Genomic DNA, 20,028 nt, shown 5'->3' on the forward strand with positions numbered 1-20,028 from the left:
AGTATTGGGCAGCAGAAGCAGGGGGAGGGATGGGAGGTAAGTTTTTTTATATTTATTTTTTAAAGGGGTATTCCAGGTTTATACATCTTATCCCTATCCTTTGGATCCTGTGCACCGCTTCTGAGACGGGGATGTGACGTCACGATCACGCCCCCTAGTGACGAAACGTCACGTCCATTCCATTCATGTCTATGGGAGGGGGCCTGGCGGCCGTCACGTCCCCTCCCATAAGCATGAATGGAGAGGGTGTGGCGTGACTTCACTAGGGGGCGTGATCGTGACGTCACCATCTCAGAAGCAGCGCCTGGCACACAATGCTGGGGGCTGCACCGAAGTCGTGGGAGTCCCCAGCAGCGGGACCCCTGCGATAGTACTGGGCGGTATGACCAAAAATGTGTATCACGGTATTTTTCAAACTTATGGCGGTTCCACAGTATTTTTTTTTTCTCACTCATTTCCCGTTTACCACCATACTCTCTCTCCCCCCTCTCCTCTCGAATGAATTATCAGCCGCTGGGGAACTAATCATATATGACCCGCGGGCGCTGTCCTGCTTTTCCTCCCCCCCCCCCCCCCCGACTGATCAGCCGCAGCGCTGTCCCCACATCGGGAGACTAATCATGTTACCCACAAGCGCTGATCTCCTTTTACTCATGTGAGCTGCGGTGCCGGAAATTAATGAATTGTCAGCCGCGGGCCCAGGACGGAGAACGGAAGCTGTCACCTCCCCCTGCAAGCGCTCGCTGAATTGCAGTATAGGGAAAAATTCACACCGTACAGAAAAAAAAAAACACACCGGCATTCGGTATGAACCGGTATATCGCCCAGCACTACCCTTCAATCATACATCTTATCCCCTATCCTTTGGATAGGGGATAAGATGTATAAACGCGGAATACCCCTTTAATTACGGCAGCCCAGACATATGGAGAGTGAAAAAAAAAAAAAACATTTCCGCAAAAACGGAACTTTTAAAAACTTTGTAAAAATAATGCCGATCCATGCAGATGTAGGGAATAAGAACCTCACCTTGTGATTATATGAATCTGCCACATACAAGATCCCTCCCTTATGGCACCAGGATACCCCCAGAGGATGCTGAAGCTTGGCATTAATTCCTGTCCCATCAATATCACCAAACGCAAAGAGGTTCTGTGAATACAATCAAAAAGTACATTTAATATTCAGAGAACTAAAGGGGGGAAAGTGACACAAGGAGCATACAGCAAGATCGAATGATACTGAATTATAACTACATATAAGTAATAGAATTACTACTATAATAATGACCTCTCCAATGCACAAGAATATCACTACTATAATACTGCCTCCTATATACAAGAATATAACTACTATAATACTGCCTCCTATATACAAGAATATAACTACTATAATACTGCCCCTATATACAAGAATATAACTACTATAATGCTGCTCCTATATACAAGAATATAACTACTATAATACTGCTCCTATATACAAGAATATAACTACTATAATACTGCTCCTATATACAAGAATATATCTACTATAATACTGCTCCTATATACAAGAATATAACTACTATAATACTGCTCCTATATACAAGAATATAACTACTATAATACTGTCTCCTATATACAAGAATATAACTACTATAATACTGCCCCTATATACAAGAATATAACTACTATAATACTGCCCCTATATACAAGAATATAACTACTATAATACTGCCCCTATATACAAGAATAAAACTACTATAATACTGCTCCTATATACAAGAATATAACTACTATAATACTGCCTCCTATATACAAGAATATAACTGCTATAATACTGCTCCTATATACAAGAATATAACTACTATAATACTGCTACTATATACAAGACTATAACTACTATAATACTGCTCCTATATACAAGAATATAACTACTATAATACTGCTCCTATATACAAGAATATAACTACTATAATACTGCTCCTATATATAAGAATATAACTACTATAACACTGCTCCTATATACAAGAATATAACTACTTTAATACTGCTCCTATATACAAGAATATAACTACTATAATACTGCCTCCTATATACAACAATATAACTACTATAATACTGCCTCCTATATACAACAATATAACTACTATAATACTGCTCCTATATACAAGAATATAACTACTATAATACTGCTCCTATATACAAGAATATAACTACTATAATACTGCTCCTATATACGAGAATATAACTACTATAATACTGCCTCCTATATACAAGAATATAACTACTATAATACTGCTCCTATATACAAGAATATAACTACTATAATACTGCTCCTATATATAAGAATATAACTACTATAACACTGCTCCTATATACAAGAATATAACTACTTTAATACTGCTCCTATATACAAGAATGTAACTACTATAATACTGCTCCTATATACAAGAATATAACTACTATAATACTGCCTCCTATATACAAGAATATAACTACTATAATACTGCTCCTATATACAAGAATATAACTACTATAATACTGCTCCTATATACAAGAATATAACTACTATAACACTGCTCCTATATACAAGAATATAACTACTTTAATACTGCTCCTATATACAAGAATGTAACTACTATAATACTGCTCCTATATACAAGAATATAACTACTATAATACTGCTCCTATATATAAGAATATAACTACTATAACACTGCTCCTATATACAAGAATATAACTACTTTAATACTGCTCCTATATACAAGAATGTAACTACTATAATACTGCTCCTATATACAAGAATATAACTACTATAATACTGCTCCTATATACAAGAATGTAACTACTATAATACTGCTCCTATATACAAGAATATCACTACTATAATACTGCCCCCTATATACAAGAATATAACTACTATAATACTGCTCCTATATACAAGAATATAACTACTATAATACTGCTCCTATATACAAGAATATAACTACTATAATACCGCCTCCTATATACAAGAATATAACTACTATAATACTGCTCCTATATACAAGAATATAACTACTATAATACTGCTCCTATATACAAGAATATAACTACTATAATACTGCGCCTATATACAAGAATATAACTACTATAATACTGCCTCCTATATACAAGAATATAACTACTATAATACTGCTCCTATATACAAGAATATAACTACTATAATACTGCTCCTATATACAAGAATATAACTACTATAATACTGCCCCTATATACAAGAATATAACTACTATAATACTGCCTCCTATATACAAGAATATAACTACTATAATACTGCTCCTATATACAAGAATATAACTACTATAATACTGCTCCTATATATAAGAATATAACTACTATAACACTGCTCCTATATACAAGAATATAACTACTTTAATACTGCTCCTATATACAAGAATATAACTACTATAATACTGCCTCCTATATACAACAATATAACTACTATAATACTGCCTCCTATATACAAGAATATAACTACTATAATACTGCTCCTATATACAAGAATATAACTACTATAATACTGCTCCTATATACAAGAATATAACTACTATAATACTGCGCCTATATACAAGAATATAACTACTATAATACTGCCTCCTATATACAAGAATATAACTACTATAATACTGCTCCTATATACAAGAATATAACTACTATAATACTGCTCCTATATACAAGAATATAACTACTATAATACTGCCCCTATATACAAGAATATAACTACTATAATACTGCTCCTATATACAAGAATATAACTACTATAATACTGCTCCTATATATAAGAATATAACTACTATAACACTGCTCCTATATACAAGAATATAACTACTTTAATACTGCTCCTATATGCAAGAATATAACTACAATAATACTGCTCCTATATACAAGAATATATCTACTATAATACTGCTCCTATATACAAGAATATAACTCCTATAATACTGCTCCTATATACAAGAATATAACTACTATAATACTGCTCCTATATACAAGAATATAACTACTATAATACTGCCTCCTATATACAAGAATATAACTACTATAATACTGCCTCCTATATACAGGAATATAACTACTATAATACTGCTCCTATATACAGGAATATAACTACTATAATACTGCCTCCTATATACAAGAACATAACTACTATAATACTGCTCCTATATACAAGAATATAACTACTATAATACTGCTCCTATATACAGGAATATAACTACTATAATACTGCTCCTATATACAGGAATATAACTACTATAGTACTGCTCCTATATACAAGAATATAACTACTATAATACTGCTCCTATATACAAGAATATAACTACTATAATACTGCTCCTATATACAAGAATATACCTACTATAATACTGCTCCCTATATACAAGAATATAACTACTATAATACTGCTCCTATATACAAGAATATAACTACTATAATACTGCCCCTATATACAAGAATATAACTACTATAATACTGCCCCTATATACAAGAATATAACTACTATAATACTGCCTCCTATATGCAAGAATATAACTACAATAATACTGCCCACTATGTCCAAGAATATATTTTATACTAAGGTCCTTCTATGTATACTACCCCATTGAGAATTTATACGAGAGTTTTGTCCCCTTAGTTACCATAGGATCACGTTCTCCTCCCACAACGTGTTTCACCGCTCCATCTTTTAGGGAAACACTTCGGATGGAGCTGCTCTCACTATCGGCCACAAACAGGCAGTTCCAGGGATCACCACTGCAGACGTCCAGTCCAGAGGGTTGAGCAAATGCTGCTTTATGCGGGTATGAATTGTTCCGATTTTCCTCATTACCGCTCCCAGCAAACCGAATGCAGGTTCCTCCAGGAAGAAGGCTGGAAAAAGACAAATAAGAGAAATAAAAAAATTTAAGTCAGCTGTTGCACAACTACAACTCCCAGCATGTCCAGACAGCCAAAAGTTGTTGATATGAAAAGGGAAGCCTTAATTTAACTTTCAGGGACAGTGTGGATCATCTGGAGGAGGCAGACAGGCTTTTGGCTGTCCAGGCATGCTGGGAGTTGTAGTTTTGAAACATCTGCAGACACACAGTTTGGAAAACACTGCTCTAGAGACAAGTGGCCTTCAAGTTTTTAAACTCCTCGCCATATCGCCCCGGCCTATACTGATTATCTAGGCTCCTCCCCTCTATATGTGACTGCCTGGTAATACAGGATATAACTCAGGATCAGTACAGGATAAGTAATGTAATGTATGTACACAGTGATCTCACCAGCAGAATAGTGAGTACAGCTCTGGAGTATAATACAGGAAATAACTCAGGATCAGTACAGGATAAGTAATGTAATGTATGTACACAGTGACCTCACCAGCAGAATAGTGACTACAGCTCTGGAGAATAATACAGGATATAACTCAGGATCAGTACAGGATAAGTAATGTAATGTATGTACACAGTGACTCCACCAGCAGAATAGTGAGCACAGCTCTGGAGTATAAGGCTGGGTTCACACTACGTTTTTGCCATACTGTTTTCAATCCGTTTTTCTAAAGAAAACCGTATGGCAAAAAAACGGATGGAACAGTATGGAAAAAAGTAAACCGTATGGGTTTTTAAACAGTATACTGTTTTTAAAAGTGCATACAGTTCCGTCAGTTTTTATAGAAAAAAACCCATACGTTTTTGAAAATGTTGTCCATTTTTAATGGGAGGGGTCTTGGGTGGGGACTTTAGGATTCAAATGCGCATGTGCAAAGTAAAAACGTATACGTTTTTCCCGTATGGAACCGTATGAATGTGCGTTTCCCATTGACGTCCATGTTAAAAAAAACGTATGCGTTTGCAGTACGGTTTTTAAACCGGAGACAAAATTGTGGTCAACCACGGTTTTGACTCCGGTTTAAAAACCGTACTGCAACCGCATATGTTTTTTTTTAACATGGACGTCAATGGGAAACACACATGTATACGGTTCCATACGGGAAAAACTTATACGTTTTTACTTTGCACATGCGCATTTGAATCCTAAAGTCCCCACCCAAGACCCCTCCCATTAAAAATGGACAACATTTTCAAAAACGTATGGGTTTTTTTTCTATAAAAACTGACGGAACTGTATGCACTTTTAAAAACAGTACTGTTTAAAAACGCATACAGTTTACTTTTTTCCATACTGTTCCATCTGTTTTTTTGCCATACGGTTTTCTCTAGAAAAACGGATTGAAAACAGTATGGCAAAAAACGTAGTGTGAACCCAGCCTAATACAGGATATAACTCAGGATCAGTACAGGATAAGTAATGTATGTACACAGTGACCTCACCAGCAGAATACTGAGTACAGCTCTGGAGTGGGAGCCAATCAGTTGTGGGTGTGGTTCTGCTTCAGCTGTGTGGTGGTGTCTGCTGTGCCTCCTGAGCTCCAGGGAATTACCACCTGTTCCACCTGGGACCTGCTTTCTCCTCCCCAGGGAGGGAGTGGGTTTCCAGGGATGAGTGAGGGAGGCGAGGCCCAGGCTTCTGCCTCCCGGAGTAGGCCGCAGGGAGGCAGGAGAGGCCAGCAAGCGGCCTGTACATCAGAAGATCTGGGGGTTAGGCGATCCACCCGGAGTCGCAGCAATGTCACTCCAACACCCTCCACAGAGGCAAGAGGCCGAAAGGTTTCTGGAAACGAGGATCCCAATTTGGGAAAGCTGGGTGCTACCAGCAGAAAGCCAAGGTCATCTGGAGGAAGGCAGAGTACTCACGGAGGTGAAGCCGACCTCAGTGAGGAAGGCTGGGGAATGCTGAGGACCCGGGAGTCTATTTCCACCTATACTACCCGGGTCGTAAGTCACGTCCGTGAGTATGAAGACGCCAGCAAAGCTGTGAGGAGGCTTCAGGAGGAACTTCGCCATGTCCGTTCTAGGCTGGAGGTTACCCCAAAGAAGAAGAAGACTGAAGTCCAGGCACAGATAAAAGGTCTGATGGCTGAAATAAATGCTTTGGAGGAAAGAAAGGAGGAATTGCTGGAGATGAGTGGACCATTTAAAGAAAAGCTGAAAAATCAAGAGCGTTTCAGAGATATGGATGAAAAGAAACAGAGAAGGTTGATGGGGCTGCAACCTGAGAGCCAGGTGGATGATGAGGAGGAGATAGAGGGAGAACAACAGCCAGATCCACCTGGTGGCCTGTCGCAACAGCAGCAGGCCCCGTACAGTGGGCCCCCTGCACAGCAGCCAGCAGTATCACCTGCCGACTCAGGGGAAGACAGTGACAACAGCTACCAGGGAGGGGCGCTTATGGCCCAGATACGTATGCTGGAATCCCCAGTGTGTCCTCAGAATCTGGTGTTCGGAGATGAGCTGCCAGATGAGGCACCTGGGGGTAAGAAAAAGAAGACCAAGCCAAAGCAGCAAGAAGTGGTGAGTTACATCTACACCCCCCTCCCTGTAAACCCTGAGTCGGCCGCAGGGTCAGCTCATTGTGCAAGCCCCGTTACCCAGCCCAGCCCGTGTTCTGTGGTGGACTCGGTGCAAAGGAGCGGGGAGAGTACAGGTACTAAAAGGGCGCAAAACTCCATGCCTGTTTGCAGTAGCAGGGATGGAGTAGATAAGGCACTGGCTGCAAGGCCGGACAGTGAGGGCAGCCCAGCAGTGGGCATAGAGGCAGACTCCGGGGCTGTAGTTCGCTCCCCTGTGGGAGGGGGGGGTGACTCAGTGCCGGAGGTAGTCGCGGTGACTACAGATGTAGCAGACGCTCCCAAAAGAAAAGAACAAATCTTATTTTGTATTGGCGCCGCTGATCCCATTGATCAGCGGCGCCCTGATAAGACTGGAGAAATTGCTGATGAGGCGGAGGGCACTAATAAGAACAGGGCTGGGGCCTCCTCTAGACTGGGTAAGCATGCTGCCCGGTCCCTTAAAGGGCCAGCGGAGGTTGTCCCAGCTCTAGTGCCCCGTGATGCCGAGGCAAAACGGACTGAAAATGTATCAACATCACCATCATCATCATCATTTGCCGGTTTACCTGTTGCTGGTCCAGCCAGTGTGAGTGATGGGGTAAATGGGGTTGGGGGATGTATGACTGGAGAGAGGATGGAGATTGATGTTACTGGGGAAGGTGTTTTTGGGGGAGGTGGTGACCATGTTATTGGAGTTGGTGCTAATGTTGTCATTGGGGGTGGTGGGGATGTTGTCATCGGCAGTGGTGTAGGTGCAGGGTCTGGTCCGGTTGCCCCCCCAGTGGTGACAGACCATAGGAGTTATGCCAATGTCACTGCTGGGGGAAGTAGAATACTTTCCTCGTCTCCTGACTCTAGGGACGGTTTATTGCAGCGACGTCTCCTGGAGGCTCTGAAAAAGGGGGAAAGGTCGATTAATGTAGAGGGTAGAGCAGTTGATCTGTCCTTCTGGATAGAGAGACACGGTCTCTCTGCCTTCCGAGAGGAAAGAGGGGGCGATACTGTGTGGTCCCTCCCAACAGCCGGGGCAGGTAGTAACCGTAGGAATGTGGTCCGTCTTCGGTGGCAGGGCGAAGATATGTGTCCTTCAAGGATGAAAGTGGTTGAGCTCTTGCTAAAGATGGGCTTCAAGGCAGTTGATATCTTCGCCTTGATACATCCCTACGGTACTCCTGAATTCGATATCAGTTTTGTTCGGTCGGAGGGGCTTGAGCTTTTCTGGTCGAATTATGAATTGGTAAAGAATGAGCCCGGCTGGCGAGACTTTGCCATACAGGCATTGTCTCGCCAAAACGAAATCAAGAGAGTGACCGTTTTGACCCGTAACGAATCACTCTCTTGTGTTGACATCATCACCTGGTTAGGACGGTATGGCGAGGTAATGGGGGTCCCGCAGAAGAACAGGGACGAGTTTGGCATCTGGTCAGGAGCCTGGACGTTTTTGGTAAAACTTAAACGTTCAGGAAATACAGTTACCCATATTCCATCCTCTGCCTTTCTCGGTAGGGATCGTATCCAGATTTTCTACCGGGGTCAGCCGAAGCTCTGTCACAGATGTGGTGACCCCACACACTTCAGTGCAAACTGTACGGTGCAGAAATGTGCCTTGTGTGGGGGTGTAGGCCATCTTGCCGCATCTTGTGCAGAGATTAGGTGTCACCTGTGTGGTGACTTAGGTCACCCATTCAGTCGTTGTCCTCGTTCTTTCGCTAATGCAGTCTTGTCCCCAGCGGGTGAAGATCACGAGCCGGAATCTGCTGGGGGGGGGACTAGCAGGGGTGGAGGAACTGAGGGGTCAGTGAGGAACAGCAAGAAAAAGACACCAGCCCAACTAAGACGTCTTGATAAACGCCAAAGGGATAGGGTGATGGGGAAAGCCCGGGTTACCGGGACAACCTCTCATTCTGTCCCAGAGGCCAACCTTGCTGCTGAGACCCTGAGGGATGGCGAGCTGAATGAGGAGGTCAGGAGGATCCAGAATGAGGAAGGTGCCATCTCCTCAGATAGCGTGGAGGAGGATGATGGGGGATGGCAGAAGGAGACACGAAAGCGGGGTACAAGTAGGAAAAAAAAGGGAGATTTAAGATCTTCTCCCACCCTGGTCCAGGTGCCACAGGAAGGCAAAACTGACTCCCCTCTGGTTGGCCTTTCCAATCGATTCCGACCCCTCAGGGACATCTCCTCCTCTTCTTCGGAAGGGGAGGATGAGGGGGAGGTGGCAGAGGGGCTTCCAGGGGGCGCCGAGTCCTCTTCCCCTGGGGAGGTTATGTCCTCGGGGGAAGGGACTGGCCTGGAATCCGGAAACGAGGAAAGTAAAACGACGTCTGGTGAGATGGACACTTCTATTTCTCTAAAGAGGGTGAAGAGTTCTTCTGATGTGGAGGGTGAGAAGGGGAGTGGGAAAAAGAAAGCTGTTTAACTCAATCACCCTTGATGGCGGCACCCTCTCCATTGACGCTGGCGTCCATTAATGTCGCCAGCATTAAGTCAGATACGGCTCGATTTGCTGCCTATGATTTTTTTGCCCATATTAATGCTGATATTTTATTTTTGCAGGAGACCAGGCTAACAGACATGTCATCTATCTACAAGGCTAAAAGAGAGTGGAGGAATGGGCCCTCCTACTGGTCTCTTGGGGCCGAGCCGTATAGCGGAGTGGCGGTCCTTTTTACCGCAGCGGTAGAATGCCGACGGGTTATCGAGTTAGAAATGGGGAGGTGCCTGATCTTAGATGTCCTCATGAGGGGACAAGAACTTCGCCTTATTAACATCTACGGCCCACAGTCTAAGTGGGACCGGAAGTGTCTCTTTATGAGGATCAAGCCCTATCTTTTTACAAGTCGGCAGGTGGTCTTTGGAGGGGACTTTAATGCTGTCACGAGGCCCCAAGACAGGGGAGGTGCCAGAGACAAGCTGACTTATGATAGCGTCGCCCTTAATAGCATAGCGAGTGAGGCTCGCCTGGTGGATGTCCACATCCGGCACACCCCAGGCCACGCGGGATTCACCTATCATAGGGGTAGTTGTAGGTCTAGAATAGACAGGTTTTATTTAAAGGAGGAAGCCGTCTCTTCAGCAGTGTCTGTTGTTGAGGTGGAGTTCTCCGATCACTGTTTAATTTTGTTTTCTCTGAATGTCACAGAGACCCCCCGGATGGGCAGAGGCTATTGGAAGCTGAATTCGTCTCTCTTGGAAGAAGCGGAGATAAGACAGTCCTTTGAGGATTTTCTTCAGAGCCAGGTACCATTGCTGGGCCTTTGTAGCAGTAAGTCAGAGTGGTGGGAGATCTTCAAGGAAAGGGTTGCGAGATTCTTCCGCCAGCTCTCGGGCCTCAGAAGCCTAAACAGGTACCGTTTGTACCAGGGCCTGAGGAAGAAACTTGAGAACCTTGTCTCGACTGGAGGTAGTCGTGATGATATCTCCAGAGTGAAGTCCTTGCTGATGAAGTGCCAGTACGATAGGCACGCATCTTTGGTTTTTGAGAGGGATTACGGGAAGTACCGCTCGCCCGACCCTTACAGAAACTGCAAGATGTCAGTGAATAGTAAAGTAGTCTCAGGACTGATTGATAGTACGGGATCCTTGAAAAGGTCCAGATCAGGGATCCTGGAGGTCGTCAGATCCTTCTACTCGCACCTCTTGGGAAGGAAGGATCTAGATCGAGATAAGGTATCAGCTTTCTTGGCTGAAACCGTCCCTGAACCAGGAGTAGACCCCTCTCTTGACGTTTTGACAGAGATGATCCGGGAAGAGGAAGTCAGGATGGCTATTGATGGGCTTGCCCTCAAGAAGTCACCCGGGCCGGATGGCTTAACATCTGAGTTCTATAAGACCTTTAAGGACACTTTGGTTCCCCTCTTGACCGCGGTTTTTAATGAGTGTCTATCCTCGGGCACTCTGCCAAAGTCAATGAGGAGGTCAGCGCTGATCATCCTGTCAAAGGGTAAAGACCCGTCCCACATTGAGAATTGGCGTCCCATAGCGCTTCTCAATGCGGACAGAAAGATTCTGGCAAAAGTGCTGTTTAATCGGCTGGTGGAGTTTGCACCCCGGCTCCTTTCGGGGGCTCAGCATTGCTCTGTTCCGGGCCGCAGTACATTCAGTGCTGTGCTCAGTGTCCGAGAGGCTGTGGAGCAGGGTAGGGCTGGCCACTGGAAGGGGTACTTGCTTTCCTTGGATCAGGCAAAAGCGTTTGATCGGGTTAACCATGAGTACCTCTGGTCTGTCCTTCTGAGATATGGCCTGCCAGGGGGGTTTGTTGATTGGCTTAAGACCTTGTATGTAGGGGCAGAGAGTTTCCCGCTTGTGAATGGTTGGATTGGCCGCTCTTTTGAGGTTGGGTCTGGTGTCCGTCAGGGTTGTCCTTTGAGCCCTTTGCTGTACGTGTTTGCAATCGATCCTTTCCTTAGAGGGATTGATTGTGGACCGTTGGCGGGGGTGAGAATGGACCTGGAGGTGCCGGATTCGGCTCTGAGGGCTGTAGCGTACGCTGATGATGTCACCGTGTTTGTCTCCTCACAAGAGGAGGGCAGATGGGTGATGTCAGAGGTGGACCGCTACTCGGAGGCATCCGGGTCAAAGATCAATCAGGATAAGTGTGAGAGTCTCTGGCTGGGAGGGGGAGATCCTGATTTTGATCTCCCGGACGCCCTTCCAGAGCCCCAGGAATCCGCAAAAGTCCTCGGCATCGAATTTGGTCAAGGGGATTACCCCAAACAAAACTGGGACAGCAGGCTTAAGATCGCCGCTCAGAAGGTAGATCAGTGGAAGGGTTGGTCTTTGACCCTCCGGGAAAGGGTTAACCTGATGAAAACTTTCCTGCTCCCTTTGCTGATATATCTGGGCAGTGTATGCATGTTGCCAGAACCTCTCTGGACCCGGGTCTACAGTGTGTTCTTCCAAATGTTATGGGGGAACAGACTGAACCTAGTGAAGAGGGAGGTTACTTACCGTACGAGGAGACTAGGGGGGTTGTGTATGGTCAACCCTGTGGTGTTCCTAGTGAATACCTTTCTTAAGACCAATATAGCAAACCTCTGGTCAGAGAGGGCTCCTCCGTGGGTATCCTCCTGTAGGGGATGGTTTCGGCCTTTCTTCCAGGAATGGGAGACAGGAGGGCAAGTGAAGGATCTTCGCACACCACACGGGCATCTCCCGGCTTATGCTACCCCGGTTCTGAAGGTTATTCGTCGGTGGGGTCTGGGGATGTGGGAGATTAGGACTCTGTCGAGGAAATTCCTTGACAAGAGGGTCCTGTCTTCTCATTTCCAGAGGCCATTGGCACTCAAGGACTGCCCAAGTCGGGATCTGGAGGTGGGATTAGAGCTTTTGAATTCTATCAGGATCCCCTTGAAGTTTTGGGACTTGACTTGGCGCTGCTTCCATGGGAAACTGTGTGTGAGGGACAATCTGAAGTGCAGGAGCTCTGATGACCGGGGATGTCCCCGCGAAGAGTGTGGAGGCATGCTGGAAAGCATGGAGCATTTTCTGCTTCATTGTCCCTTTAACACAGAGGTTTACAACAGGGTGGGCGCTTCCATTGGTTGGCCTCGGCTGGCCAGTCTCTCCTATGCGGAATGGGCCTATGGGGCATTCAGAAACCTTGGAGGCTGGGACCGGTGCACTTTATTCCTAGTCAGCTCAGTGGTCAGGTATTACACGTGGAACGCACGGTGTTTAGTGTCGACGCAGCGTAAAATCCTCCCTGTGGGTGAGGTGGTTAGGAACATTCTTGGTGACCTGGTGAAGGTGCGTTCTCTGGAGTACGAGAGGCTGGGTGCTGGCAGGGCCTCTCGTCTGTGGAGGGGCTCTGCCTTTAAAGTGCCTTAGCCTGTTGTCTCCCCCTGGTGGTGGGCTGATGCTGGCACATTAGTCTTTTTGTTTTGTGCTGTAGATATATGGTGATATAGGGCTTGCAGGCACTGAACTTGAGCTTTAGGGGTTTGTGTGATTGAAAAGCCTTATTGATGTTTGTTGTTTGGTTTGTATTATTTTGTATATATTTGTTTTGTTTGTACATTTATGTATATGTGTATATATGTATATATATATTGTATTTTTTTCTAGGGGTTGTGTCGTGTTGGGGTTTAGTGTTAGGTTGGGTGGTGGGTAGATGGGGGGAGGGGGGATTCTGTGTGGGACTTTTTATTTAAAAAAAAAAAAAAAATCCTGGACTGGTTCATGGACGTCTGTTATCATGTACTGGGGGCATGGGATGCAGGACCAGCTCAGGGCCAAAAAAAAAAAAATAAAAAAAATAAAAAAAATAAAAAAAAAAAAAATTATATATAAAAAACATTGTATATTCGGTTTTTCTTATTGTGGTGTTTGTTGGTGGTTTGACACATATTTATTATATTTATTATTTTGGGTGGGGAAATGCAACCGGATCAGTTTTTAGTTATTATTGTTATTATTATTACTGTAAGTATTATTATTATTGTAGAGTGTTTAGTAGTTGTTGTTATTATAGCGGTGTGTTTGGTGAGAATGAGGCTGGACCAGAAGATACTTGGTTGGACATTTTTGGACTAATATGGACTCATTTTTGTATATATTATACAGGTGTATGTTGTTTGTATTATTGTTATGGTGATGTTTATTCTTTTTGTAATGTTTTATATTTTTTAATAAAAGATCTACAGGATATGTAATGTATACAATGACTCTATAATTCTATATATAATATTGTACATAAATGTCTAGACCCCCTTTCTTTTCTGACTTGGTCCCTGTCCCGGCCCCTCTGCAGGGAGTCCTCCGCTTTGCTGTGTGGGAATGGGAAGGTCTGTTTGTGTTTTTGTTGTACTGAGCTCTGGGGTCAGCAGTCGGCAGATTTACGCTCATTCTCCTGACCGTGTGGGATTTATTCTGGGCTTTATTTATCTGTTTCCTGAGGAGCCACAATCCAGACGGAAACAAAGCAGCACTGAGACTGCACCAAGTTTACAGACAACTATTATACACGGGGAGAATGGTCCCCCCAAAATGAAGGGCTCTCCATTAACTACGATCCTTGGGTTATTCAGCTTCCAATCTATCCACCGCTTGTCACCCATCTTTCTCAGAACATTGTATGGGACATATTGTGCACTACATTGCAGATGCTGCACTCCTTAGCAAGGCAGATTTGTCCTCCAGTAAAGTTGGGCCGGTGCCTTTGGGAATCTATTTGCTGCCACGTTGGTTACAAATCAGGTTTCCAAGGCCAGTGTGCACTGCTCAGGAGCCTGGGAAAGCTGAATGAAGACTAAAGCCTATGGAGACTGTAATGGCGGGAACATTGGTTGTCCCCCTGCTTTCCAGATACCAATGGTTTTCAATAAATGGTGCAACACTCATCAGTACGGGAGCACAGCTCGCTTAAAGGGGTATCCCGGGCAAAAACATTTTATCCCCCAATCCATAGGATAGGGGATAAGATGTCTGATCGTGGGGGGCCCGCTGCTGAGACCCCCCCCCCCGGCAATCTCCCTACAGCACCCACATTCTATGCGGGTGCTGGGTCTCCAGTTTCGGAAACCTCCGGGTTTCCAGGACTGGGGACGTGATGTCACGCCACGCCCCCTCCATTCATGTCTATAGGAGTCACGGCCGTCACGCCCCCTCCCATAGACATGAATGGAGGGGGCGTGGCGTGACATCACATCCCCAGTCCCGGAAACCTGGAGGATTCCGAAACTGGAGACGCAGCACCCGCATTTCCCAGTCCTGGAAACCTGGAGGTTTCCGAAACTGGAGGTGAAGCACCCGCATAAAAAGCGGGTGCTGCAGGGAGATCGCGGGGGGTCTAAGCAGCGGGCCCCCCGCGATCAGCCATCTTATCCCTTATCCTTTGGATAGGGGATAAATGTTTTTTTGCCCGGAATACCCCTTTAATCAGAGGGCAGATGCGTCATCCAGGAACTGTACAAAGTTGTATGAGAAATAAATGAGGTCATGTGGTCACCCAGCTTTCCAAGAATGAGATGCAACAATGAAAAGGCTGAATATAGGGACTGTATAGCCTCCAGTCATGACCTTATCTACTGCACTGTAATGGACATAAACCATCATCACATGACAAGACGAAAATAAGCGAAAACCTATTACAGACCCGAGTGCTGCTCTAAAGGGGACAGAACGATGATGGAGAAGAGGATCTTCATATAAAAGCTGCACAGACCCCTCCATTAGACCCTGAGAGCGGTTCAGTAATATATACTCACAATATAATCCATCCTCATTACACCCACATTCATCGCCCGCCCCCGGAGCCATCACCAGAATGAGATCACTTACCTGCCCTTGGGTAACGTCCCCTCCTCTAACAACAGAGCCCAGATCTGATGGGTCCCGGCCATAGCGATCCACAGCACCCCTGAAGAAGAGCAAGATAACATCACAACATCTCCGAAACATGTCGGTACTAGAGCGTTATAAGAGGATGATATCAGTCACATATGATGTAATATATAGAGGTTATATCAGTACTGGAGTGTATAAGAGGATGATATCAGTCACATATAATATAATATATATAGAGGTTATATCAGTACTGGAGCGTTATAAGAGGATGATATCAGTCACATATGATGTAATATATAGAGGTTATATCAGTACTGGAGCGTTATAAGAGGATGATATCAGTCACATATGATGTAATATATATAGAGGTTATATCAGTACTGGAGCGTTATAAGAGGATGATATCAGTCACATATGATGTAATATATAGAGATATCAGTACTGGAGCGTTATAAGAGGATGATATCAGTCACATATGATGTAATATATAGAGGTTATATCAGTACTGGAGCGTTATAAGAGGATGATATCAGTCACATATGATGTAATATATAGAGGTTATATCAGTACTGGAGCGTTATAAGAGGATGATATCAGTCACATATCATGTAATATATAGAGATTATATCAGTACTGGAGCGTTATAAGAGGATGATATCAGTCACATATGATGTAATATATAGAGGTTATCTCAGTACTGGAGCGTTATAAGAGGATGATATCAGTCACATATGTAATATATAGAGGTTATATCAGTACTGGAGTGTTATAGGAGGATGATATCAGTCACATATGATGTAATATATAGAGGTTATATCAGTACTGGAGCGTTATAAGAGGATGATATCAGTCACATATGATGTAATATATAGAGATATCAGTACTGGAGCGATATAAGAGGATGATATCAGTCACATATGATGTAATATATAGAGATTATATCAGTACTGGAGCGTTATAAGAGGATGATATCAGTCACATATGATGTAATATATAGAGATATCAGTACTGGAGCGATATAAGAGGATGATATCAGTCACATATGATGTAATATATAGAGATTATATAAGTACTGGAGCGTTATAAGAGGATGATATCAGTCACATATCATGTAATATATAGAGATTATATCAGTACTGGAGCGTTATAAGAGGATGATATCAGTCACATATGATGTAATATATAGAGATTATATAAGTACTGGAGCGTTATAAGAGGATGATATCAGTCACATATCATGTAATATATAGAGATTATATCAGTACTGGAGCGTTATAAGAGGATGATATCAGTCACATATGATGTAATATATAGAGATTATATCAGTACTGGAGCGTTATAAGAGGATGATATCAGTCACATATGATGTAATATATAGAGATTATATCAGTACTGGAGCGTTATAAGAGGATGATATCAGTCACATATGATGTAATATATGGAGGTTATATCAGTACTGGAGCGTTATAAGAGGATGATATCAGTCACATATGTAATATATATAGAGGTTATATCAGTACTGGAGCGATATAAGAGGATGATATCAATCACATATAATGTAATATAAAGAGGTTATATCAGTACTGGAGCGTTATAAGAGGATGATATCAGTCACATATGATGTAATATATAGAGATTATATCAGTGCTGGAGCGTTATAAGAAGATGATATCAGTCACATATGATGTAATCTATAGAGGTTATATCAGTACTGGAGTGTTATAAGAGGAAGATATCAGTCACATATGATGTAATATATGGAGGTTATATCAGTACTGGAGCGTTATAAGAAAATGATATCAGTCACATATGATGTAATATATAGAGATTATATCAGTACTGGAGCGTTATAAGAGGATGATATCAGTCACATATGATGTAATATATAGAGGTTATATCAGTACTGGAGTGTTATAAGAGGATGATATCAGTCACATATGATGTAATATATAGAGGTTATATCAGTACTGGAGCATTATAAGAGGATGATATCAGTCACATATAATGTAATATATAGAGGTTATATCAGTACTGGAGCGTTACAAGAGGATGATATCAGTCACATACGATGTAATATATAGAGGTTATATCAGTACTGGAGTGTTATAAGAGGATGATATCAGTCACATATGATGTAATATATAGAGGTTATATCAGTACTGGAGCGATATAAGAGGAAGATATCAATCACATATAATGTAATATATAGAGGTTATATCAGTACTGGAGCGTTACAAGAGGATGATATCAGTCACATATGATGTAATATATAGAGGTTATATCAGTACTGGAGCGTTATAAGAGGATGATATCAGTCACATATGATGTAATATATAGAGATTATATCAGTACTGGAGCGTTATAAGAGGATGATATCATGACATATGATGTAATATATAGAGGTTATATCAGTACTGGAGCAATATAAGAGGATGATATCAGTCACATATGATGTAATATATAGAGGTTATATCAGTACTGGAGCGTTATAAGAGGATGATATCAGTCACATATGATGTAATATATAGAGGTTATATCAGTACTGGAGTGTTATAAGAGGATGATATCAGTCACATATGATGTAATATATAGAGGTTATATCAGTACTGGAGTGTTATAAGAGGATGATATCAGTCACATATGATGTAATATATAGACGTTATATCAGTACTGGAGCGTTATAAGAGGATGATATCAGTCACATATGATGTAATGTCTGGAGGTTATATCAGTACTAGAGCGTTCTAAGAGGATGATATCAGTCACATATGATGTAATATATAGAGGTTATATCAGTACTGGAGTGTTATAAGAGGATGATATCAGTCACATATGATGTAATATATAGAGGTTATATCAGTACTGGAGTGTTATAAGAGGATGATATCAGTCACATATGATGTAATATATAGACGTTATATCAGTACTGGAGCGTTATAAGAGGATGATATCAGTCACATATGATGTAATGTCTGGAGGTTATATCAGTACTAGAGCGTTCTAAGAGGATGATATCAGTCACATATGATGTAATATATAGAGGTTATATCAGTACTGGAGCGTTATAAAAGGATGATATCAGTCATATATGATGTAATATATAGAGGTTATATCAGTACTGGAGCGTTATAAGAGGATGATATCAGTCACATATAATGTAATATATAGAGGTTATATCAGTACTGGAGCGTTATAAGAGGATGATATCAGTCACACATGATGTAATATATAGAGATTATATCAGTACTGGAGCGTTATAAGAGGATGATATCAGTCACATATGATGTAATATATAGAGGTTATATCAGTACTGGAGCGATATAAGAGGAAGATATCAGTCACATATAATACAATATATAGAGGTTATATCAGTACTGGAGCGTTATAAGAGGATGATATCAGTCACATATTATGTAATATATAGAGGTTATATCAGTACTGGAGCGATATAAGAGGAAGATATCAGTGACATATGATGTAATATATAGAGGTTATATCAGTACTGGAGCATTATAAGAGGATGATATCAGTCACATATGATGTAATGGCTGGAGGTTAGATCAGTACTGGAGCGTTATAAGAGGATGATATCAGTCACATATGATGTAATATATAGAGGTTATATCAGTACTGGAGCGTTATAAGAGGATGATATCAGTCACATATGATGTAATATATAGAGATTATATCAGTACTGGAGCGTTATAAGAGGATGATATCAGTCACATATGATGTAATATATAGAGGTTATATCAGTACTGGAGCGTTATAAGAGGATGATATCAGTCACATATGATGTAATATATAGAGGTTATATCAGTACTGTAGCGTTATAAGAGGATGATATCAGTCACATATGATGTAATATATAGAGGTTATATCAGTACTGGAGAGTTATAAGAGGATGATATCAGTCACATATGATGTAATGTCTGGAGGTTATATCAGTACTAGAGCGTTATAAGAGGATGATATCAGTCACATATGATGTAATATATAGAGGTTATATCAGTACTGGAGCGATATAAGAGGATGATATCAGTCATATATGATGTAATATATAGAGGTTATATCAGTACTGGAGCGTTATAAAAGGATGATATCAGTCATATATGATGTAATATAGAGGTTATATCAGTACTGGAGCGTTATAAGAGGATGATATCAGTCACATATGATGTAATATATAGAGGTTATATCAGTACTGGAGCTTTATAAGAGGATGATATCAGTCACATATGATGTAATGTCTGGAGGTTATATCAGTACTGGAGCGTTATAAGA

General features: G+C 42.0%; 1 protein-coding gene across 1 annotated transcript in view; it reads right to left on the bottom strand.

Annotated features, from left to right (window-relative positions):
- The window catches only part of NHLRC2 (NHL repeat containing 2), an 88,264-nt gene that overhangs the window by 20,068 nt on the left and 48,168 nt on the right, over positions 1–20,028 (bottom strand). The window contains exons 6-8 of the mRNA XM_056528986.1: positions 15,739–15,817; positions 4,661–4,892; positions 1,030–1,152 (exon numbers count right to left, since the gene is read on the bottom strand). Of these exons, the coding sequence (XP_056384961.1) occupies positions 1,030–1,152; positions 4,661–4,892; positions 15,739–15,817 (434 nt within the window). The remainder of the gene's footprint in view (positions 1–1,029; positions 1,153–4,660; positions 4,893–15,738; positions 15,818–20,028) is intronic.

Source organism: Hyla sarda, chromosome 7 (genome assembly GCF_029499605.1).
Source record: "Hyla sarda isolate aHylSar1 chromosome 7, aHylSar1.hap1, whole genome shotgun sequence".
In the NCBI taxonomy this organism is placed as follows: domain Eukaryota; kingdom Metazoa; phylum Chordata; class Amphibia; order Anura; family Hylidae; genus Hyla; species Hyla sarda.